Source organism: Homarus americanus, unplaced genomic scaffold (assembly GCF_018991925.1).
Source record: "Homarus americanus isolate GMGI-L3 unplaced genomic scaffold, GMGI_Hamer_2.0 scaffold60469, whole genome shotgun sequence".
Lineage (NCBI taxonomy): Eukaryota > Metazoa > Arthropoda > Malacostraca > Decapoda > Nephropidae > Homarus > Homarus americanus.
This window is the reverse complement of record NW_024736678.1, coordinates 34,392-59,100: the sequence shown is the minus strand read 5'-3', so window position 1 is coordinate 59,100 and position 24,709 is coordinate 34,392. Positions and strand designations below refer to the sequence as shown.

The 24,709-nt window shown below is 42.4% G+C and overlaps 1 protein-coding gene across 1 annotated transcript in view; it reads left to right on the top strand.

Annotated features, from left to right (window-relative positions):
* Positions 1 to 2,035: 2,035 nt before the first annotated feature.
* Positions 2,036 to 24,709, top strand: part of LOC121872413 (ribosome-releasing factor 2, mitochondrial-like) — a gene marked incomplete at its 5' end in the record, with an annotated part of 28,358 nt that continues 5,684 nt past the window's right edge. The window contains 9 exon segments of the mRNA XM_042375154.1: positions 2,036 to 2,185; positions 7,427 to 7,576; positions 8,645 to 8,708; positions 8,711 to 8,772; positions 9,387 to 9,531; positions 13,736 to 13,852; positions 15,458 to 15,604; positions 20,005 to 20,105; positions 20,481 to 20,666. Coding sequence (XP_042231088.1) covers positions 2,036 to 2,185; positions 7,427 to 7,576; positions 8,645 to 8,708; positions 8,711 to 8,772; positions 9,387 to 9,531; positions 13,736 to 13,852; positions 15,458 to 15,604; positions 20,005 to 20,105; positions 20,481 to 20,666 — 1,122 coding nt within the window.

Here is a 24,709-nt window from a genome sequence, read left to right as displayed (position 1 = left end):
CCTGCATCCTGCCTCCCACCTGCCTCCTGCCAGCACCTTGCCTCCCCTGCCTCCCTGCCAGCACCTCCCCCTGCCTCCTGCCAGCACCTTGCCTCCCCTGCCTCCCTGCCAGCATCCTGCCTCCCCCACCTCCCTCCAGCACCTTGCCTCCCCCTGCCTCCCCCCACCAGCATCCTGCCTCCCCCCTGCCTCCCCTGCCAGCACCTCCCTCCTCCCCCACCCCTGCCTCCCCACCTCCACCTGCCTCCTGCCTCCCCTCTCCCAGCCCTGCCTCCCCACTTTACTCCCCCCTGCTTGCCTCCCCCCCTGCCTCCCCAGCATCCCTGCCTCCCCCCTGCCTCCCTGCCTCCCCTGCCTCCCCTGCCCAGCACCCTGCCTCCCCTGCCTCCCCTTGCCTCCCACCTGCCTCCCTGCCTCCCTGCCGCAGCCCTGCCTCCCACCTGCCCCTCCCTGCCCAGCACCTTGCCTCCCCCACCCTGCCTCCCACTGCTTCTTGCCTCCCCTGCCTCCCCTGCCAGCACCTTGCCTCCCCCTGCCTCCTGCAGCACCTTGCCTCCCCTGCCTCCCCCCTGCCCTTCCTTGCCTCCCCCTGCCTCCCTACCCCGCTGCCCTCCCACCTGCCTCCCTGCCCCCCTCAGCACCTGCCTCCCCTCTCCTGCCCTTGCCTCCCCTGTCTCCCTGCCAGCACCTTGCCTCCCCCTGCCTCCCTGCCAGCACCTTGCCCCCCCCAACTAGCAGTGTCTCACACAAAGATTGTATGTATCATGTGTGTTGGGGTATCAATTAAGAATAATAAATAAACAAATTGTATAGTTAATGACAGTACAGTACAGCTCCTCCCCGACTTACGACTGGTTAGGGACCCCAAATAAGGTAAAGTCAAAATGGTAATAAATCGAAAATGCTTAAACGATACATAGAAAAATCTAAAATGGGTGTCCTCTTTTCTTCTCAGCACCAAACTCTCACTTTAGCTGGCCCAGCCATTTTAAAGTGAATTACAAACGAAAATTATGTCTGTGATATTGATGTTGGACCTAAAAATACATGAATTTGACAAAATTTTATTCGACTGAAAGCAGGCACGTAACGGTTGTATGAAGTCGAGTAGGTAAATAAGTCAGGGAGCTGTAGTTTGATGAGAATAGTAGTGACAATTACTGTATGCTCCTATTCTTCACTTCATCGCTAACGATGCAATAGCTTATTTATTAATTATTGCCAATTCACACACAAACACCCCCATATTGTATGACAAATTTATCGTGTAGTTAACCTACGTGGAGGTGATTTAAAGACTCAGTAGGAAGCTAAGCACTTACTGGTGCATGTTACCACTCCATCACCCTACTCTCCTTTCTCACTCCACATTTTAAAATCTTCTGTAACGTAATGTTTAAGGGATACAATGTGATAAGTGTAAGTTTAAAAATACTGTATTTCAGCTGTCATGTTTATTCAAGACATCTTCAGGTCCTGAGACCTACTAATCCCCACCCAACAGTGGGTAACCTGACATTGTATCAGGTCAGTAATATGAGACCACCAATACCCCACCCTACCTCCACCTGACATTGTGTTAGGTCAGGTCAGTTACAGAATCCACTAATCCCCCACAGCTCTAAGGGAGTGGAAATACCAGTCTTTGCTCTAACACACAGCTTCATTCATGACCATATATAGATGTTAGTTTAGACTCTTGGAAAACTCCCCAGCACACAGAAACATTATGAGGATGTGGACTAGTGTTTGTCTGCGCAAGATGCATAGTTTAGACACTCGGAAAGTTTTTCCATTACCGGAAATATTTCCGGGGATGGGGGTTTTCCGGGTTTGAGAAAGTCTTCTGGTTAGCCGGAAATCTCTCATCCCCGGAAGTGCTCTGCACCAATTGTTCCGGCTAGCGGGATCAGATGATTTTATTTGGCTCAGAAAGAGAGACAACCACCCCCCCTCCCCCACACACAAGGAGTTAATGATCACAGAGGCATAATTGTGTCTTCATGCACACAGGGACTACGGCAGTAAATCTGAGGATCACACGTTAAGCCCAGATGACCAGGACTTGTGGGATGACTGCTTCTTGGCTCGGTGTGAACTGACGGACCAGCTGACTGACCTCGACAACCAGCTGGCAGAGTACGTGCTGGAGAAGGAGTCCATAGAGCAATACCTCCACATGTGCTAGAAGAGGCGATAAGGAGAGTTACGTCAAGTCAGGCTGATAGGGAGGGAGCATAGAGCTAACCCCTTCAATACTCAAGGGTTAAGTCATTGTAATCAAGGGGTTATATCATCATATTCAAGGGGTTAGGTAGGAGTAGGCATCCAAACAGGGAGGTACTACCACCTGGGAAGATATTGGAAGCATGTGTTGTCTAATGGTAGACCCTGCTGCCATATGTGACCAAGTCCCAGGTTGATGATCTGACTTTCTGCCTCATTTACACACAATTGCAGGGTCTCAATTGTTTCTCTTACTATTGACAACACAACATACATATATCGTTTCTCAATGTTGATCTTTTTTATTTTATTTCTTTATTATTATTATTATTATTAATTATTATTATTATTATTATTATTATTATTATTATTATTATTATTATTATTATTATTATTACAGTGGTCCCTCGGTTAATGAACACAATTCGTTCCAGAGGTCGTTCGTAACGAATTTTCATTAACGAATCCATTGTTTCAATGGTTTTCGATAATGGTTCCCAACTCACCGAAAATACATACAAACTAAAAATAAATGCAGTAAAAGACATGCCTTACTTTGAGGTGAGCATGTAGAAGGCTCCTGGTTGATGATGATGATGATGATGGGAATTAGAAGTGGGGGTGGAGGAGAAGAGAAGGATGGGGTGGAAGAGAAATCACCTTCAGGGGACCCATGCTTGATGATAATTTCACCAGTAAAATTTTAAGTTCATAAGGTGTAATTCAAGATTAATTTCTTTAAATCAACACTACACTGCACTGCGCTATATATTATGAATATGTTAACTAAAGTTCAGAATGACCAATAATTTCAATGAAAAATGCAAAAATATTCAAGACACAATAAAATAGATGTTCTCTCCACCGTTTCCAAAATTCAAATATGCCATGACTGACTCACGCATCTGATGACAGCACAACAAACTAGTTCCCTGTACTGCATATATTATCAATATGTTAAATAAATGTTAAAATGACTTATAATTTTAATATAAAAATGCAAAAAATATTAAAGACACAACTTTATTGATATTTACTCCTGAAACGTATGAAACATAGAACAGATTACTGAATTGGCGGACTAGCCCATCAGCTGATGCTCACAACAAAACGTGTTGTTAAGCAAGAATTTAAGTTAATCAAATTTTGTTAAGTCAGCAATTGAAGATCCTTATGGAATTTTGTTAACTGAACCATTCATTAACCGAGGGACCACTGTACAGTATTATCATCATCACCACCACCACCACCCCCCAGGCTGATGTGGGTCAGTGACCTGTGCCCCGGGTGGGCTGATCCCTGTATAAAAAAAAACCGAGGGGTAATGTCATCATACTCAAGGGTTGTGTTACTGTACTCAAGGGGTTATCATTTTACAGGGGTTGCCATTGTACTCAAGGGAGTGCCATTGTACTCAAGGGGTTGCCATTGTACTCAAGGGGTTGCCATTGTACTCAAGGGGTTGCCATTGTACTCAAGGGGTTGTCATTGTACTCAAGGGGTTATGTCATACTCAAGGGGTTATATCATTGTATTGAAGGGGTTATGTCACACTTAAGGGGTTATATCATTGTATTGAAGGGGTTGTCATCATAATCAAAGGTGTAAGGCTAAACTGATGCTGTAGCTGAGTATTATGTAGTTTCACTTGTTATGACTTGCTGTAGCAGTAGTAGTACCCAAAGCTCCTCACTCCCCAGACAGCAGTTCCTCTCTCATAGCTAGCTAAGTACAAACAGGGTTCAGCCGTGGGGCCGCTTGTGGTTGCTCTTGAGAATGCCCTAGAGACTGTCGGGTTGTATGCCCCACACCTCTGTGCTGTAAGATAGTCCATGATAAACATGCGGCGGTGTCTTAACTTTCGTGCGAATATACTCAGCCATTTGGAAAAGGTATGGGATAGTTTTTGGTTTTGTATTTGTTCACTTGTTTGAGATATGACTGAGTACTGTGTGTGTGTGTGAGAGAGAGGGAGGAGGAGGGATCATCCACCAGTGATGTTGACACTGGTTTCCTTGCATTATCCCTCTGTACTGGCTATATGCAGTAATTGATAAGGAATGTGCCACCCATACCAGACATCTTCTCATTAACACACTGTACTCAAGGAGCCTCATTAACACACTGTACTCTAGGAGCCTCATTAACACACTGTACTCTAGGAGCCTCATTAACACACTGTATCAAGGCCTCATTAACACACTGTACTCTAGGAGCCTCATTAACACACTGTACTCTAGGAGCCTCATTTACATACTGTACTCTAGAGACCTCTTAACACACTGTACTCATAGGCCTCCTTAACACACTGCTCTGGAGCCTCATTAACACACTGTACTCTGAGCCTCATTAACACACTGTAGGGCCTCGTTAACACACTGTACTGTTTTACTCTAGGAGCCTCCTTCACACACTGTACTCTAGGAGCCTCGTTAACATACTGTACTCTAGGAGCCTCGTTAACACACTGTACTCTAGGAGCCTCGTACACACTGTACTCAGGAGCCTCATTAACACACTGTACTCTAGGAGCCTCGTTAACACACTGTACTCTAGGAACCTCATTAACACACTGTACTCTAGGAGCCTCGTACTGACTCTAGAGCCTCGTTAACACTGCTCTAGGAGCCTCGTTAATACACTGTATTCTAGTAGCCTCGTTAACACACTGTACTCTAGGAGCCTGGTGCTAACACACTGTACTCTAGGGCCTCGTTAACACACACTGTACTCTAGGAGCCTCGTTAACACACTGTACTCTAGGAGCCTCGTTAACACACTGTACTCTAGGAGCCTCGTTAACACTGCTCTAGGAGCCTCGTTAACACACTGTACTAGGAGCCTCGTTAACACACTGTACTCTAGGAGCCTCGTTAACACACTGTACTCTAGGAGCCTCGTTAACACACTGTACTCTAGGAGCCTCACAACACACTGTACTCTAGGAGCCTCGTTAACACACTGTACTCTAGGAGCCTTAGTGGTTGATTAACAAGCAGTACAGTTGTATTGGGCCGAGTTCCTTTCTCTTTATATTCCACCTTAGCTGCCTCTCCCAGCCTCTCTCAACCCCTGAGTTACTAAGTCGGGACTTTGACTGATATACTGTAATCATCAGACTCCTTTACTGTACACATTGGGTTATGAAAATCAGGCTATGAGCTTATACAGTAATATCTCTGTTAGGTGGAGATAGGGTCAGGGACTAGTGGTCTCATATTACTGACTTTCTGATGGAATGTCAGATCACCTTTCTTGGGTGGGGATTAGTGGGTCTCATGACCTGAAGATGTCTTGAATAAACACACAACCAAAGTATTTTTTAAGAGATTGTGATAAGTATAAGTATAAATGAGCAAAGTTGTATCACTTCAACATTATATTACATAACATTTTAAAATATGGAGTGAGAAAGGTGTGATGGAGTGGCACCAGTGTTGATAAGCTCCTCAACAGCTGATCTTTAACTTCACCTCCACGCAGTCACACAACAAAGACCCTCACTGGATGCTTGTTGTCTTAATGCTTGAATGTGGTGATGACGCCTTGGTCCATAGGCTGCATCAGTGCTGTCGTGTTGGGAGTCAGTAATACAACTTTTACACAGTCATGCAAGTTGTCGAGATTGGGAGGATGAGCTGGAGTATTGTCAACGATCAGAAGAATTTTGAAGTCCAGGTTCTCCTTGGCACAGTATTCCTTCAGTGCAGGGGCGAGTACTGCGTTTAACCACTGGCTAAATATGGCGCCGGTTATCCATGCCTTCTTGTTTGCTTTGAAGATGACAGGAAGGTGATCCTTAGAGTAACCTTTCAGGGCCCGTGGGTTAGCAGTGCGAGAAATCAGCATAGACTTCAGCTTGAAGTCTCCCACAGCGTTCGCGCCAAGCAGCAGCGTCAAGCGGTCTTTTGCCACTTTAAAACCTGGCGTTCTTTTCTCCTCCTCCTTCCAAAAGAGACCAGTCTCATTCACATTGAAGACTTGTTTCGGTGAGTAGCCTCCTTGCTGGATAATGTTTTTTAATTCTGGTGGGAATGTCTCGGCAGCAACCATATCTGAACTGGCAGCATCACCAGTCATCTTAATATTGTGGAAGTTAAGACGACCCTTCAATCGTTGACACCATCCTTGGCTGGCCGTAAAGGTCTCTTCCTTCGATCCTTCACCCTCTCTCTCCTTTATGTCGTCAAACAGGGATCTGGCCTTATGCTGGATAACCATAAGGCTCACAGGGGCATTGTGTTGATTCTGGTCCTCCATCCACATTGCCAGCATCATTTCCACCTTCTCTATCACAGTGCTTCTAGTACGAGTTGTTTTAGTTGTACTGAGAGTAGTACCACCCAGTGCTAACCTTAATCTTGTCAGCGTTGTCCGATAATACGCACCGTTGTGGGTTAGACCAAGCACAGCGGCTATGTCCACAGCATGTTCCCATTTTTCAAATCGAATACATCCATTTTCATAGCAAGGGTAATGGTCTTCCGTTGCCCTTCACTACATCAGTAGACACTTGATGGGTTCTGGAAGTCATTTCAAATGGTTAGAGTAAAATTTTTAGAGCAAAAGCATCTAAGGTACATGAATGATGCGATGTCGAGAACAGAGACTGGCTCGCACGCTGGGGACGCCTGTGATGTTCCGTGAGTGAGAGCGGGCCGAGCGAGATAGAAGCAGATGAGACAAGAGGTGATGCCGAGAAAATAGTCGCGGTGAGACGCAAAACGACGTAGTATCGGATCACCGGGACGTTTAACAAATTTTTGGTCTCTAAAGTTTAGCGAAACAAAGCAGCGGGAAGTTGTTATACAAGGATGCACTGTACTCTCATTGGATTCTCTGAGGTTCACAGATCAAAAAGATACGAGGCGTGATCCAAAAGTTCCCGGGCTGGCTTAAAAACCTTCTTTGCAGATATCAAATTTGAATCATCAGCAGTCACCCACCTTGGGTATAAGTTGTTAACTGTGTCAATTTGGCGGGAATCTGTGGAGCCAACCGGCCGTAGTGCAGCTTTGTGTGAGTGTGTACACCGGCCCATCTAAGTAGAGTCAGTCGCCACTCAACCCTCAACATGGAGGGAAGTATCTACAATGCTGCGCCATCAGAATTTGCTTCACTCGGAAAAAATGGTGCAGACCCAAGAAATAATCAAAGAAGCCTACAAAGATGGAGCAATGTCTGGGGCTCATGTTTTCAGGTGGCACAAGAGCTCAGAGAGGTGCACCTTCTTGATAATGAGCATCGTTCTGGGTGGCCTTCCACTGAGAGAAATGACCAGCTTGTCCATGAAGATCGTAGGGTGATCATCCATGAGATTGCTGAGCGGCCCGACCTCTCATATGGAAATGTAAACCGGATTCTGACTGACGACGGGCAATTGGCCAGCCACCAGGACAATGCACCTGCGCACACACTCTCTCCTCTGTCAATGATTTTCTGGTGAAGCACAGCATCCCGGTGGCCCCCAACTCTCCAGATTAGGCCCCCTGTGAGTTCTGGCTGTTTCTGAAGTTAAAGTTGAACCTCACCAACGAGGACTTACAGATCTGCTTCCAGAAGTGGGAAGAGCGGATTCAGCGCTGCATTGAGACTTAAGATTTTATGAAGCCAGTCCGGGAACTTTTGAATCACAACTCTTATGACTTCAGTTTTGAATTGTCATCCCATAAGTTAACAAGAAACATAGACTGAGTACAGCTGGGGGCTGGGTCCTCAAAACACATCTTAACACTGTGTACTCTACACATAAAGATATATGATGCTTTCAACATACAGTACACTCAATGCTTTATCTCACTGTAGGTGTATCTGACTTAATGTAAAACATATTCATTCACTCTCAATTTTAAATCTCAGAACACTATATGAGGTGTTAAGAAATATCAGAGTCTCTGAGGCACATAAGAGAACAGAGGACTCGGGCGTACTGAAGTGGTGAGAAAACGGACGTCTCAACTGGGGGACTCAACAGTTTCACACATATTTTGTGGACGGTGGAGCATAATATGAATAATTAAGTGTTGAACACACTAGCCATACTATTGTGACCATGACACAGTGTTGTGCTGCCATTATTAGCGAGTCCCGACCACTGTATATGTCACAGTAATTGTATAAGATTCATTACATAAATATTTAATGTGTCAAAGCAGCAACTTTTTCCATTTATTTTGTTTTCCAATAAGTCTGTCATAAATAATTTTACTGAAGTACTGTAAAGAATTTTTTCCATGAGGTATAAGGTGCACTGAGACAGCCCCCAGGTGTCTGTTATAACCAGGGTTTGACACAAGCCATCAAGAGAGAGACAGACATAGAAGATATATTTCTCTCACGTGTGCTTCTCTTTTACGGTGGTGGTTCTGTAACCCAACAACAACAAGAGGCGAGACTCAGATGTTGTGTTGTATTTCAGGGTCAGAAGCTGTATAATATTAATGCAGATCAGACGGAAAAAGTTGGACGAGTTTTGATAGCCTACATGACTTCAAGGAGGTGTCAACCATCAAGGCCGGGAATATTGTGGTTATTACTGGACTAAAGGTAAATTTGATGAGGTTTTTGTAGCTCACTTGATATGATAAGGACTGTGAGAATAACTTAAGTGATATTAGGACTTATAGTTAATAGTAATCTCCCTGTTAGCCAGAATCTTTGATCCCCTGAACTTTCCGTTATCCAGAAATCTTTTTTTTGAGCATTCCAAGAAATTCCCCCCCCCCCCCAAATCTCTCCATTCCGGGCATTCGGACGTATTTCCCAGAGATTGCATCGTGTAACATGTGGGTGGGTAGGCTGATAGTACTCATGAGCTATGATTGGCTACTAATGTCATTTGACTGCATGAGATGCCTGTGATTGGCTGATGTATCTTGAGCCTATGGCTGCTACCATTGACTTATAATTAAATCTTTTTCACCTTTGATATGAAGATGGTATAGCAGTCACAGGGGACCTCTTTCAGCAGAATAAAATAGTCTGGCATTAACCAAATAAACTATTAAAAGTGGCATCCAATAGTGAAGAAGATAAAAGCTCTGGATAATGTATACTATATATTAATGGGTATTACCAAGGGTATCCATTTCCTTTCAAACATTTATCGGCGAGCGGGGTTTATTTTTAGGGAAGAAATACATTGAATTATCCGACGACAGATCACCAGCACGGGCGACACGTTGGTTGGCAGTTCCTCAGTTGCCAACAGTGTGAAAAAGAAGTTGGCGGACGAGAACAGAGAGTCCCAGGCAGCCATGTTGTTGGGCGTACAGGTTCCCGATCCTGTCTTCTTCTGCTCTGTGGGTATGTAACAACAGCTGTGGGTACCTGACAACAACTGTGGGTATGTGACAACAACTGTGGGTACCTGACAACAACTGTGGGTATTGACAACAGCTGTGGGTACCTGACAACAACTATGGGTACCTGACAACAACTGTGGGTACCTGACGACAACTGTGGGTATGTGACAACAGCTGTGGGTACCTGACAACAACTATGGGTACCTGACAACAACTGTAGGTACCTGACGACAACTGTGGGTACCTGACAACAACTGTGGGTACCTGACAACAACTGTGGGTACCCGACAACAACTGTGGGTACCCGACAACAACTGTGGGTTAATAATTGCCGAGTCATAAGCATGCCAGACAATCATAGGTAGATTGGATGACACAAAAGCGACTGATGAACTAACATTTATTATATTAGTTAAGGAAGAAATTATGGTTTATATTTGTATTATTTTGTGTTTAAGTTGAGTAAGTGTGTGATTATTACTGTCATTATATAACTGCTGTACAGTATTTATACTTTGGGGTATTTTCTTTGCCAGGTATTAATACAGTACAGGTATTCCATAACTTACAGCAGGGATACTTTCCTGGACCCTGACCACAAGCCGATCTGTTCATAACTCAGAACATTGCAGATTCCTCATAAAATACGTACTGATGCACAACTGTGTGACTGCTTGGTAGCGAGTTAAAGATCAGCTGTTGAGGAGCACTTGGAACACTCCTATTCACTCCATCTCTCTAATTACCCACACTTTTTTGCTTTCTTACTCCATATTTTTTACAATGTTATGTAATGTAATGCCCGATACATATGAAGATTTACAGATAACTTTTCACAAGTGCGTGTTTTAGCATCGTTACACTGTAGCCAAGTTAGACTCGTCACTGTAACCACCAGGCTACTGAGCCAAGCTGTGAGGTGTTATGGTTGTTTTTCAACTTGTATTTTTGGGGTAGATATATGTAACTTTCTTCTTTTATTTTACTCAGTTATATGCACACACCATCCTACATATATATTGTTATTAAAAGTAAATGAAATAATTGTCATAAGGGGAAACAAATTAGGGGAATAAACATTTCTTTACACATGAGTTAGCTGGCTCAGTAGGGGAGCTGGCACGGTGCACCAAACAATATACAGGTTGTACCTCTCTAGTCCGGCAACCTCAGGACCTGACCGGTGCCGGACCATGGAAATTCACCCTTTTCCTGGATAGATAGTGACTTGTGCTTATGCCTGGAAGCACTAGCACCACTTTCTCTGCATCATGGTCTCTTTGAAGACATATTGAAGGGTTAAATGTCGTATAGTAGCTTCTCAAATTTATGAGTTTTTAATTCTTACAGTATTTTATTGGAACACACAAAAATAAATAAATAAAAATTTTGTGGCCGGAAACTTGAATTCGGCGAGGTTTGAGCAGCCCGCCCAGCGTGCAGGCGGCGATGCATAATCGTGTAAACAGCGTCATTTCATGTACAAAAGATTCATTATTGTTTATTACTGAATGTCTTTTTATTGAATTAATGTTTATGTGTGCAAAATAGAGCAATACAATTCATTATATACGTAGAATATTAAAACACTGCGAGAAATGACACAGCATTGTTTTCGTTGATTTCAAAACCAGTGACTGCTGGTTCTATATAAAACTGAAGAAAATAAGACCTTGGTTGTAGCTGTAGTAAAATTAATATGGTTGTTTTTAAATATGTTATTTAATGTTAATAAATGTTACAATAGAAGTAGCTAACGATAATGAAGTAAAAAAGAGATCGGCGTATGTAAGTGCGCTGCGATGGCTATATCTTCATTACTTTACATAGAATATAAACAACCTTTTTACTGTTCATAAATATTTTAATTAATGTTTCTGAATTTGTTTTTATTGAATCAATATGCGTGTGGGAAAATTAACAATACAATTTATTAATATACATTGGAATATTAGAGGCGAGCGGCTGCCGCATTGTTTTATGTTAAAACACAAAACCAGTGACTGATTGGTTCTACATATAAACTGAAGAAAATAAGACCTGAGTTTAGCTGTAGTAAAATTAATGTAAAAATGAATATGGTTGCTTGAAAGTACCTGTAATGTTATTTAATGTTAATAAATGGAACAATATAAGTAGCTAACTATTAATGGTTAAAAAAAAGTGAGACTGCGCGTATGTAAGTGTGCACATGTGAAAACATATCGTCATTACTCTACATAAGAATATGAAAGCAACACTTATTTACTGCTCATATATATATTGAAGGGTTAAATGTTGTACTCTGTATAGACAAGCAGAGAGAGAGAGAGAGAGAGCAGCCGAACTGCCGGATGTAAACAAACCTTAATTTCCCGCGGCTTTGTTTTATTTTTTTTGTTTTTTAAGGGGATTAGCCCACCCGGGCATAGGTCACTGACCCACATTGGGGCCTGAGGGGCAAAAATTTAATACTCCTGTAATAATAATTCAGATAAGTAAAAAAAAAAAAAAAAAAAGCTGCCTATCTACCTATTGGACAAACTAAAATCGTTCCGGACCACGGGAGTTTCCGGACCACGGGAGTTTCCGGACCACAGAATGCCGGACTAGAGAGGTACAACCTGTACTAGAGCGTTGGTTCATAAGTGCAGTATTACAAATGGTCGTAAGTCAGTTTATTTTTTTTAAGAATATAATAGGGCGATGATCGTAACGTGGATGTTTGTAACTCGGGGAGTGCCTATACTGTACTGTACAGTGGTCCCTCGGTTAACGAACACAATTCTTTCCACAGAGTCGTCCATTAAACGAATCTATTATTTCAATGGAATATTGGGTAATTGGTTCCAACTCACAGAAAAAAATATACATACAAAGTACAGCTCCTCCTCGACTTGTGACGGGGTTAGGGACCCAAATCCAGGTCGTAAGTTGAATTGGTCGTGTCGAAAATGCGAAAATAATACATAGAAAATCTAAAATGGGTGTCTCTTTTTCTTCTCAGCACCACAAAACTCTCACTCTTAAGCTTGCCAGCCATTTTAAAGGGAATTACAAATGAAAATTTTGTCAGTACACAACGCAATCACTAACGTCGGGTCTCAAAAATACGTAATTTGAAAAAATTTTGGTACGACTGGGGCGGTCGTATGTCCGGGTGGTCGTAAGCCGAGTCGGTCGTAAGTCGAGGAGTGGCTATACTGTATACCAGTAATAGAATTAACAAAATATTAAATATAAACTAAATACCTACAGTACTGTACTGTACAGTAATAAATAAAAAACACTAGAATACTCTATTTTAACTTACTTTGAGGTGTGTATGTCGTATTCCCGGCAGCTTTGTTTGCATATCAAACAGCTGATTGTAGAGGCAGTCGATGATGACATGCCAGATTCCTAACAGAGGGCAATGGTTCTAATGCCTTCTTCATGTTTCATAATAATTTTTGCACTGTATATTATCAATATGTGAACTAAATTTCAGAATGACTAATAATGTTAATGTAAAAATGGAAAATTATTCAAGAGACCAACAAACTGGATGTTCACTCCACTGTAAACAAAGTTAAACTGAGAATCGTTGGTGGGCGATTCGATCAGCTGATGGGAACACAAAAACTGTTCCCTGTACTGTATATATTATCAATATGTTAACTAAATTTCAGAATGACCAATAATCTTAATATAAAAAATGCAGAAATATTCAAGAGACCAACTTCTTGATATTTATTCCACTGGAAACAAATGTAACATAGAACCAATTGGTGGACTAGCCGATCAGCTGGTGCTCACAACAAAGAGTGTTTGTCATAAGGATTTCGTTAATCGAAGTTTTGCTCGTTAATCGAACTGAAAATCCTTACAGGAGCTAATTCGTAAACTGAAAGTTCGTGAATCGAACCGTTCGTTAACCGAGGGACCACTGTACTCATCTCAACCATTACCTTCATCATGATGCTGTTAATGTTTAAGATACCATACAGTAAACACTCCCAATACTGTACCAAACTAATTCCTGTAACCCCTGTCTGTTATTGGGAGGTGTCTGTTACAGAGAGAGTTTACTGTACCCATTACTTTATTAAGGTGTCTGTTACAGAGACAGTTTACTGTATCCATTACTTTATTAAGGTGTCTGTTACAGAGACAGTTTACTGTATCCATTACTTTATTAAGGTGTCTGTTACAGAGAGAGTTTACTGTAAACATATCCCTTTTAGAGGCTCCCTCTACGTCACACCAGAAGGCTCTAGAGGATGCTCTCGGTCAGCTACAGAGAGAAGACCCAAGTTTACACGTCACGCTCGATCAAGACACCGGCCAAACTGTTCTCTCAGGTCAGTTGAAGTTTCTTCTTGTGGTTGTAAAGTGATGTAAACCTTATGAGACTCTACTCAGATAACTGGATGATAGGAGTCAGCGGCCACATCATAATGAGAGGCTATAGTATAGACCCGTCATAAGGTTATGGTGAGAACCATGATATTTTGTGGTTGGTCGTCCGGTCGCTCCCTGTAATGTACTGCACTGTACCCAGGTGTTAGAGGCCTTCTCCATCACTGCTAACAAGTAAAGTCCTCACTGTCTTCATGTTATTAATTCTCAATCTTTCCTGGTGAAAAACTTAACAGTATTACAATGGGCATCAAAGATTTAGGGTGTGATGGAGCAGCAGGGTGTGATAAAGCAGTAGGGTGTGATGGAGCAGTAGGGTGTGATGGAGCAGTAGGGTGTGATGGAGCAGCAGGGTGTGATGGAGCAGTAGGGTGTGATGGAGCAGCAGGGTGTGATGGAGCAGTAGGGTGTGATGGAGCAGTAGGGTGTGATGGAGCAGTAGGGTGTGATGGAGCAGTAGGGTGTGATGGAGCAGCAGGGGTGTGATGGAGCAGTAGGGTGTGATGGGCAGTGGGGTGTGATGGAGCAGCAGGGGTGTGATGGAGCAGTGATGGGGTGTGATGGGCAGCAGGGAATGATGGAGCAGCAGGGTGTGATGGAGCAGCAGGGTGTGATGGAGCAGCAGGGTGTGATGGAACGGCAGAAGAGATTGTGAGTGGGCAGTGGGGTGTGAGTGGAGCAGCAGGGTGTGATGGAGCAGCAGGGTGTGATGGAGCAGCAGGGTGTGATGGAGCAGCAGGGTGTGATGATGGAGCAGCAGGTGTGATGGAGCAGCAGGGGTGTGATGGAGCAGCGGTGTGATGGAGCAGCAGGGTGTGATGGAGCAGCAGGGTGTGATGGAGCAGCAGGGTGTGATGGAGCAGCAGGGTGTGATGGAGCAGCAGGGTGTGATGGGCAGCAGAGGGTGTGATGGGAGCAGCAGGGTGTGATGGAGCAATGCTGGGGTATGGGCAGGGTGTGATGGAGCAGCAGGGGTGTGATGGAGCAGCAGGGGTGTGATGGGCAGCAGGGTGTGATGGAGCAGCAGGGTGTGATGGAGCAGCAGGGTGTGATGGAGCAGCAGGTGTGATGGAGCGGCAGGGGTGTGATGGAGCAGCAGTTGTGATGGAGCAGCAGGGGTGTGAAATGGAGCAGGGTGTGATGGGCAGCAGGGTGTGGTGGAGCAGCAGGGGTGTGATGGAGCAGCAGGGTGTGATGGAGCAAGCAGGGTGTGGTGATGGAGCAGTAGGGTGTGTGGAGCAGCAGGGGTGTGATGGAGCAGCAGGGTGTGATGGAGCAGCAGGGTGTGATGGGCAGCAGGGGTGTGATGGGCAGCAGGGTGTGATGGAGCAGCAGGGGTGTGATGGAGCAGCAGGGTGTGATGGAGCAGCAGGGTGTGATGGAGCAGCAGGGTGTGATGGAGCAGCAGGGTGTGATGGAGCAGCAGGGTGTGATGGAGCAGCAGGGTGTGATGGAGGCTGTATCAGTTGGTCTGGTAAGCACACCAAACTTGGATTATTTTTTAAATGTTTGTAATATTTATAGATGTTTTTGCTATCATTTGTCAGGTATGGGAGAACTTCACCTTGACATTATCCGGCATAGAATCAATAAAGAGTACAAGGTGGAGGCTGAGTTGGGCCCACTACAGGTCTCCTACAAAGAAACTTGTAGAACTTCCTGTACTCACACCATTAATGTCAACAAAATGATTGGTAAGGAATGAGAGACTTTGTTTTATACCCTGAAAGTTTAGCCAAGTTTGTTTTACAAAACATGTGTATACATTAGGAACATGGAGATGTAACTTCAAAGTGACCTGATTTGACATGTTCTTTTATCCTACCATCATGTCTTAACTATTTAATCCAAAAATGGAATTGATTTGAACATGTTTAGGTGTGGCTTAGGTAGGAACAAATTTCCTCCCCTTACTACTTTTGTGGCAACAGGTGGGACTCACAAGCCAAAATGGGTGTGGCATCACCCACCTGTCCATGCCTCTTTGAGTATAATTAGAGCAGCAGTTAATGACTTGACACTGATGACAGTCGTGACCTGATGTGGCAGAGACACTTACGATGTGTCTGACAGGGCTGGGGTTCTCTGAGTGATGGACTACAGCAACTATGCTCTGGCCTGTCACTCCCTACATGTGATGTGTAGAGGAAACAACCACTTGGTCAACAGCAGCCTTTAGTTGTTCATCATAGGAGAGTCAAAGAATGGTTTTACCTTCTTTTGGAGGACCTGGCAGTCTGGTCATCAAACCTTGTGTTCCTGGATCACAAAGGCCTGCAGTGAGTCTGTCATTAATGACTGTGTGGAGAGAGGTGTTGGTCTGGTTCCAACTTTTAACTCAAGGATCATAAGGATGAAGAACAAAACTTAATTACTGTTGAGAACGGTTGCTGTACATCAAGAGGTGTTCCCCACAACCTAGAGAGGCAAGAAGAAGCCCATGAGTCAGGATCAGTAATGAAGTTTTACACCATTAGGAGCTGGTGACCTCTTGTGTTCTCCATTATCATCTGTACACTTCTCAAATGGAACATTTCGGTGTTATATTTAATAGTAGGATTTGAACCAACTTCAGTGTTTCTTTGTACTCATGCAGTAGATGCACCATACTCTTCCTATCTGGTCATTTATGTACTTAAGCCTCCCATTAACCCTGGGTCCCTCTCAGCTGAATAAAATTGTTTGGTGTTAGCCAAATAAAATATTAAAGATGGCATCCTCATAGTGAAGGTGTTAATGGCTTCAGTCACACTAAATTTAGTGGTACAGTAACTCTCAAGTACGTGAATACAAGTGAATATCACATCTTTGAAATTCTCCATTTTGAAGTTTTTAGGCGACCATTATGTAAAGGCCCAGTCAAAAGTCCTTTGCCAGGCAGTTTTGCTTAACCTAGTTATGTGGATGCTAAGGTCTAGTGCTTATTTATTTATCTGTCCTTAAGAGTGACTAAGTTTTTCTCTTATAAAATGTCACTGAACCAACATGTTCTAATTAATTTTATTACAAATGGCTAAAATTTTTATCTCTTGTGCAAAATATATGATGTTTATATTCAAATTATTTGCTGTCTTGCAAGGATTCCAGCAATGCAAATTATATTCTCCTAACTTTAGACTGAGATATTATATAATATAAAAACTTAAAGCCTAAAACACCAAACCCTGGCTGGGAGGATGGGGGGGGGGGGTGACAGTGACATGTTTGACAGTTAGCGCTGAAGGTCAAGTGAAGTATTTATTTGTTTATTTATGTCCTTTAGATTGAGTTCTTGTTTTTTGCCTATAAAATGTCACAGAAGTGGCCGGGGAGAATATAGTTTACACAGCTGGAATTCTTATAAGATAGTGATTAATTTGAATATAAACATGCTATAGTTTGCACTAGACAAAAATTTTAGTAATCATTTAGTACATTATTTTGAGTACATGTGCAGTGCAGCTTTGCCCTTAGGACAGTGTAGCGTGCCCAGAGAAACATTAGGCGCAAATTTTAAAATATGATGCGCCAGATTGACTCGATCAAAATAGGAAAGAATCGCTTTAAATTAAAATATTGTCCTTAATTGTGGGTGTCGCTTTAAATCAATATTCTTAAATTGAATCGCTTTAAATCGAAGTTCTACTGTATTGATCACCGATAAATTGTGTAGTTCATAGAGGATATGCACATAGAGAGGCCATATACAGGAGATCCCCTGAGATACGATGGGGTTACGTTCCTGAAAAAACCCATCGCTAGGTGAATTACCTTAAACAGGGATCATTATAACATGGGGTTCAATGAGACACGTTCCCAGCCAGTCCCCAAACACACATGTATCACTGACAACACAATTCCTACAATACTATTATCAGTACAAAACAATTGAACAACACTCACCACATACTGAAAATCAAGTCTGGTCATCATCACTTGTCCCCTTCGAGACCAAGGGGACTCATGTAGGTGGAGTGGAGACGTCACTCTGACTCCCACACAGCCTTGGGGAGTCTCATGCTGCTTAACAATGTCAAGCTTCACCTCAGAGAGACAGTTGTCTTGGATGCCTTCGCCTTCCCAGACATTTACAAAGTTACACTGCTCACTTAACAGTCACAAAAACAGCGAACGATGATAACACGAAACAATGATGGCGGCTCACATTTTTTAAACAACAGTCGACTCCCCTTACAGTCACAAAACACACAAAATATCACTTCACAGTCACCACAACTCAGTTCAGTCTAAATGTTAGTGCTGTCCTCTCACTATATAAGAAAAAAGATGATAACTACGATGCTGACCAGTAACGGTGGAGCCACGCGATGGTGGGTTTATGATCGACCAGACCCAGGGCCATAGTGCGTGGCTTGGCCGTGTGGTGGCGTGTGGGTAGGCTTACAGGTGTAAAATATTGTTTCCTTATAAAATGTCTCCGACTTGAAGTAGAAAAATTAATTTGCATTGCTGGAATCCTTGCGAGACAGAGATTAATTGAGTTCAGTACATACGACCCATAGTTTGCACTAGAGATAAAACAAATTCCAACCAATGGATATAAATAGTTAAAGCAAGTAATTTTGATCGTATATTGCGAGATGGTCTTAATTTATAACCATTATTAAAGTGAACTATATCACATCTCGGGGTTACCGTGTACAGTGGTCCCTCTGTTAACGAGATTTCGGCTAACTAGTTACCTTCCATAAGATTCTTAATTTCGGTTAATGAGCAATCCCTCGATTAACGAGTTTCTAATGAGCCGACCTGAACATCTTTTCGCTTGCATTTGGCGGTCTACCAGCTGTAGTATTAGTCCGCCAATACAGTACTGTAATCGGTTCTAGGGCTTAAATTCCTTACTATTTTAGTAAATATCAAGAAGTTTATACTATTCAAGAATTTTAAAAGTTTAAAATTAAATTTTTTAGTCATTTTAACAATTATTGAACATAATTGAAGGTAAGGAAACTATTTTCATGCGCACCATCCAGCCTCTCAACACACCATACAGGCGTCAGTCTTTGTGTCTTTTCAGTGGAGGTAACATCTTGCTTGAGACTCTTCAACTAAACACTTTTTTTCTGTTTGCAAGCAAATTATTGGTCATTTTGAAATTTATTTTACATATTGACAATATATAATTCAGTACAGTGTTGATTTAAAGAAAATAATCTTGAATTACACCAAGAGAACTAAAATTTTATGGGTGAAATGGCACCATGGGGTGACTTCTCTTCCACCCCAATGCCTTCTCTTCTCCCTTCTCCTCCACCCCCATTCTAATTCCCATCATCATCCAGGAGCCTTCTACATACACACCTCAAAGTAAGTGTAACCTTTCTATCTTTTTTGTTGAATTTAGGCAATTTTCAGTGAGCTGGAACCAATTACCCAAAAACCCATTGAAACAATGGTTTCGGTTAACGAGCAACTTTCTAGAACCGATTGTGTTCGTTAACCGAGGGACCACTGTAATGGATTGTTCACATAATCAGGGTTTGTGGCACACACCATGTAATAATAATAATAATAATTAACGGTTTATTGAAAAAGTTCTGCAGCCCGAAGGCTGAAAATATACATTGGACATAAATGACTTATTACATACATTGGTGGTTTAACAAAGTGTGTGTGTGTCTTCAACGTTGTCATAGGTGAGCCAAAACTGCCTGTCACAGGACCTTTAATCTTGACTGTACCTAATACTGTACAGTATAGTACAGTATATGTAATATTATCTGAGGTGAAGACAACTGGCATCCTTGTAGAGACAGGGAGCAGCTGTAAGAGAGAAGAGGAAGGTTCTACAGAGAAACACTCTTCAGGGGTCTTGAGTGCAATGGTTTGTATTTTATATACTATCATGTTATAACTGTGCTTCAACAGCTAAGTGTAACTAGGTTTATAATTATTCCATCCACAATTAAAAGTTATGAGAGATACGGCCCTCTGAGCGATGGCACAATGAGGAGTTTTGGCAGGACTTTCTTGTGAACTTTTTCTTTGTCTTGACTGTTGTGTTTGATGAAGTATACTCAATAGGAAGAGGCATCACAACATCAGGCAGAGTAACAATATAACCTTAATCTTGTTTTGTCTTACCCGTCAGGTGATAGTAAACAGGCCGTCACATTAACACTCTCCATTAAGCCTCAACCAAACTACAAATTCAAGTCATTAGAACTGAGTTTCTCTAAAGACAACCAAGAAGTAAGTCAATTCTTCCTTTATTGAAGTAACTTTTGTGGTATATTGATGTACTGTACTGGAGGACATTTTATTTTTATAGAGTTTATTAAGGTTCACCTCACAACCCAGTCCTCTGTCTCTGTGAAGGAACCATTTAATTCTGGTACAGGCCATCAGGAGTTCTGTACTGTTTATTAACCTGTTTATAATATGTTAAATGATACTTTGAACTTCTTGCACAAGGACTACTGGAAATAAGCATCTTGTGGCTTTGTCAGCTGTACTTAGTCAAATTGACTAAATATCAGTTATTATTATTAATATTAAAGTGATACATTAGTTTTAAATGGTGGTTTTATGTACATTATCAGAAATGATCTTAATTCTTTAAATCAGAATCTACACGCCATCCGCCGCCACCACATGTCCGCCTTGAACCGTGGTGTGAGTTCTGCCCTGACGAATGGTCCCATCCTGGGCTTTCCAGTTGTGGACCTCAAGGTAGCATTACACTGGCTAGACATTGGCCGCGGGACGTCAGAGACCATAATTGCAGCGGCTGCAGCTCAGTGCATTCACCAGGTTGGAGAGCTGTGCTAGTATTGACATGGGGACTGTACTGTAGACATCAATGATATATTTTATTTATGTTTATTATCTTTATATTGAGTTAATAAAGATACAGTCTTTATTGTGTGCATGGAGGGCTACAGGCGTGACGTGAGACGGATCTTGACGGTGTGGTGATAAAAAGGGATTTAAAATTTTGCTGTAGGAAAGAGAACTTAACTTTCTGAAGACTTAGCAGGACAGACACTTGTGTGGATCAGTGTACAGTACTCCCCTGTGTTGTATTACAGAGCACAGCAGTACCTCCTCATATGAACTGGATAAAATAACAGGATCTATGTGTAGAAGGATGACTGGAGTTTTGTGCAGATGGAAACAAAATTAGGAGAGGATTACAGCACAAGTTTTTTTTGTCGTCTTTAATAATTAATTGTCCATTTTCTGTTACGTGGTGAAGGTTAAGAAGAAGAACTAATATGTAGGGTATCTGTAGGTCAGAAAAAGTTGCTACAGTTGAATTCTTGTAATCATACTTCAGTCATAGATAAGGATCATAATTAGCTAACTAAAAAAAACAAATAAAATAAGAAAACATGTTGACCTTTTTTATATTTCAAGTACCACAGATTGTAATGAAGGGAAAAAACAAACCTTCAGCAGTACAGTATTTTGTGTTCTATGTGTGACTTGTCCTCATTGGGGAGATATACTGTACAGACAGTCCCCGGGTTATGCTCCTGGATCCTGTTCCTAAGTCGGAACAGTGTTAATTCCATAGGTTAGGTTGGGTTGGGTTAAGTTAAAGCACAACCCCGCCTATACAAAACAACGATAACTTCCCGTACATAACAAATTATGTAAATACTGTAAATAAAGTGATGTTAAACAATACGTAAACCCTCACTAAGGCGCGGGGAATGTGGCGTTTCTAGCCTTCAGAAAGTGGGGGGGCCAAGGTAAATGTTGGGGGGCAAAACCAAACCTGTGTACAATTTGCAAGATGCAGTTTTTGGCATTATTACACCAGTTTGATTGACAAATGTGAAGTGAAGTCTCTCATGACGCCAGCCTCAAATAATCAGCTTATGGCGGTATAATGGCAACGCTCTTATTCCACTAATCATGATTCATTGGAGTATTGACACACTTGACCCCACCCCGTATATCTGCACCCTCCCAATTCCCGCCCTCCGGGCCTCACCTCACCTCACCCCACCCATGCCTGCATCTGGCGTGTGGCGTGCCCATTGCCTGAGTCACTCTACTCACTTCCTGGTTTTGGGAATGTTTTTGGAATTACAATTTTGGGAATAAAAAGTGGGGGGACCATGCCCCCCCCCCGTAGAATCGCCCCTGGGTGTCAGGGATAAGAGGTTGTTCGCCTTGGACCAAATTTTTGTGAAAGAAATACAAGTTTTTTAATAAAAATTTATTAAAAAAGTAATGTACTTAATAACTGTACACTTACCCCCATAAATGAAAGGCAGATCCAGCTGAACATGACTGTGAGAGGCTTGTAGTCTCTCTGAGTCTGAGTGCCTTAAGACTCCATATTCTGCACATATTTGTGAGTGACCAGCACCTTTTTCTAGCTTTTGAATCCCCTTTAACTTTTTGTTCACTGATGATGTTTTAGGCTTAAGCTTCTCACCATCCTTACAGACACCAAACACTTCCTTAGGGGCCATTGTTATTGTCTAATTTTTCAATAATATTACAAAAATACGTATGCTACATCAGCCTACAGCATAATCACACTACTGGCAATGTCAAATAAGTTTCCAAATAAAGTTCTGCTTGTGTAAATAACAATGAAACACAATCGGCAGAGTGAGAGAGGAGAAGTGAGGCTGTCACGGGCAACACTAATTGATGACTAAGTGAGTGACCCGTGTCCCTCTGTTTACCAGTGTGTGTGGATCATGAGGTCTGTCCGCTTTGCTCCCTTGAAATTTTGGGCTTATGGCGGACCTGTTTTCTTGCAACAAATTATGTCCTACTTTTTTTTTTTAAGCTTTTAATTATTTTTTGTCAAATAATTTTGTCCGCCTTAGCGAGGTTTTACTGTTAATGTAAAAACAAATAGAATTTTAGTTATAGGTTTTTGTGATGAACATGAGTACCATATACAGTACAGTTGTACCCCACTTAACGCGGTCAATAAAACCCAGAGGGTACCGTGTTAGGTGAAAACCGCGCTAAGTGAACAACAGAACATATGGGATTAATTCCAATAGAAACTGGCCCATCCCCAAACTCCACTTTTTCCGACACAATACCTATGTTCTAGTAAAAATAACATCTTAATTTTATGATGGTACATGCACACAATTAATACTTAAGAGAAATACAGTCGCCAAGTTAATGTCCATTCAAATAATGGACTCGACTCCCTCCCCATCTTCTCACACTACACTGCCGGCTCTTCCCTCTCTGAGAAATTTTTGGGGGAAACCACTAAATTTTAATAAATAATACCTCAAACTAAAGTTAGGATAATATAATTGACATTGCTGGATTCCTTGTAAGCCCAGGAATATTTTGAATACAAATGTCATATATTTTGCACAAAAAATAACATATTTACTCAGAATAAACTTTATATCTAAAATTTGTATGTCTAATGCAAAATCTATGATGTTCATATTCAAAATGATCATCATATTGTAAGAATTCCAGCAATGTAAATTATATTCTGGCCGGGTAATTTGTATGAATTTTATGAGCTAAAACAGGCAGTCAGGCAGGGTGGGGGGGGTGGGGGGTGGGGAGAATCTAAAAATAGCTCTCGAGCCGGACACTCACCGCGTATACGTGGAAAAAACCCGCGTTAAGTGAAAGTTCAGCTCTGGCGAGGCACCGCGTATACGGTAAAACGCGCTAAGTGAAACCGCGTTAGGCGGGGTAATACTGTATTGGGATCCCGTTCGTAAGTATGGTATCCGAAAGTTGAGCATTCGTAACTCAGGAACTGCTTGTATTACTGATTGTGTACATCTTTCCTTATGGCATTTGCTCCCTTTAGAATCAGTGGATTGATCTCCTGGAGTGAAAATATAAAATAACAGATTCTTGTTTAGGGAGTGTTAGGTGTACTGTATCTCTTGTTTAGGGAGTGTTAGGTGTACTGTATCTCTTGTTTAGGGAGTGTTAGGTGTACTGTATCTCTAGCCCAAATACAGTAAGTCCTCGCTTAACATCGGGGTTACGTTCCTGGAAATGCAACGTTATACGAAACAACGTCAAGCGGATCAATTTTCCCCATAAGAAATAGATAAAGTTACATTCCTGAGCCTCCCTTTACCCCATGAAAAAAGTTACGTATGTATACAGAAAATCATTGCCATTTCTATAGAAAATAGTTTATAGAACTACAGTACTAAGTTTGTATTGGTACTCACTGATGGGCGGAGGTGGTAGAGTGAGTGTGTGGTGGGTAGTGGAGCGGAGGAGGAGGATGGCGGGAGGGGAGGAGGAGGGTGGGAGTGGAGGAGGAGGGTGGGAGGGGAGGAGGAGGGTGGTGAGTCACAGACTCTGAGGCTTCCTCCTCCTCCTCCTGCGCTGACTGGGGTTCCTCCTCCATTGTTGCTTGCTCCTCCTCGGCTGCCGGCTGTTGTGAAGAAGCTCCTGCCGTCCTGCGACGAAAAAATGAATCCAGTGTTGACTGCTTGGTGCTACTTATCATCTTCTCTTCATAGATCTCGGTGTACCAACCAAGACTGTCATCAATGCTGCGTTGAACCTTTGAGCTACGTTCTCTGTTTGGGTCATCATCTAGAAGCATTTGCAGTCCTTAGTGGAACATTTTCAACGATTCTGCCATCCTCTTTGAAGTTAGTGTTCGTTGAGGTTCTTCGTCGTCTTCAGCAGCACTGTGTTCTGTTCACAGTTGCAGATCTTCAGTGGTGAGCTCTTCTGTATGGGACGCCAGGACGTCCTCAATATCCTCTGATTCCAGCTCATCAAAGCCTGCCTGTCTAACCAAGCTGAGGATATCCCTATTCACAGCTGGGACTAAGTCCGTGAATCCCGTAAAACTGTTGACTCACTCGGGC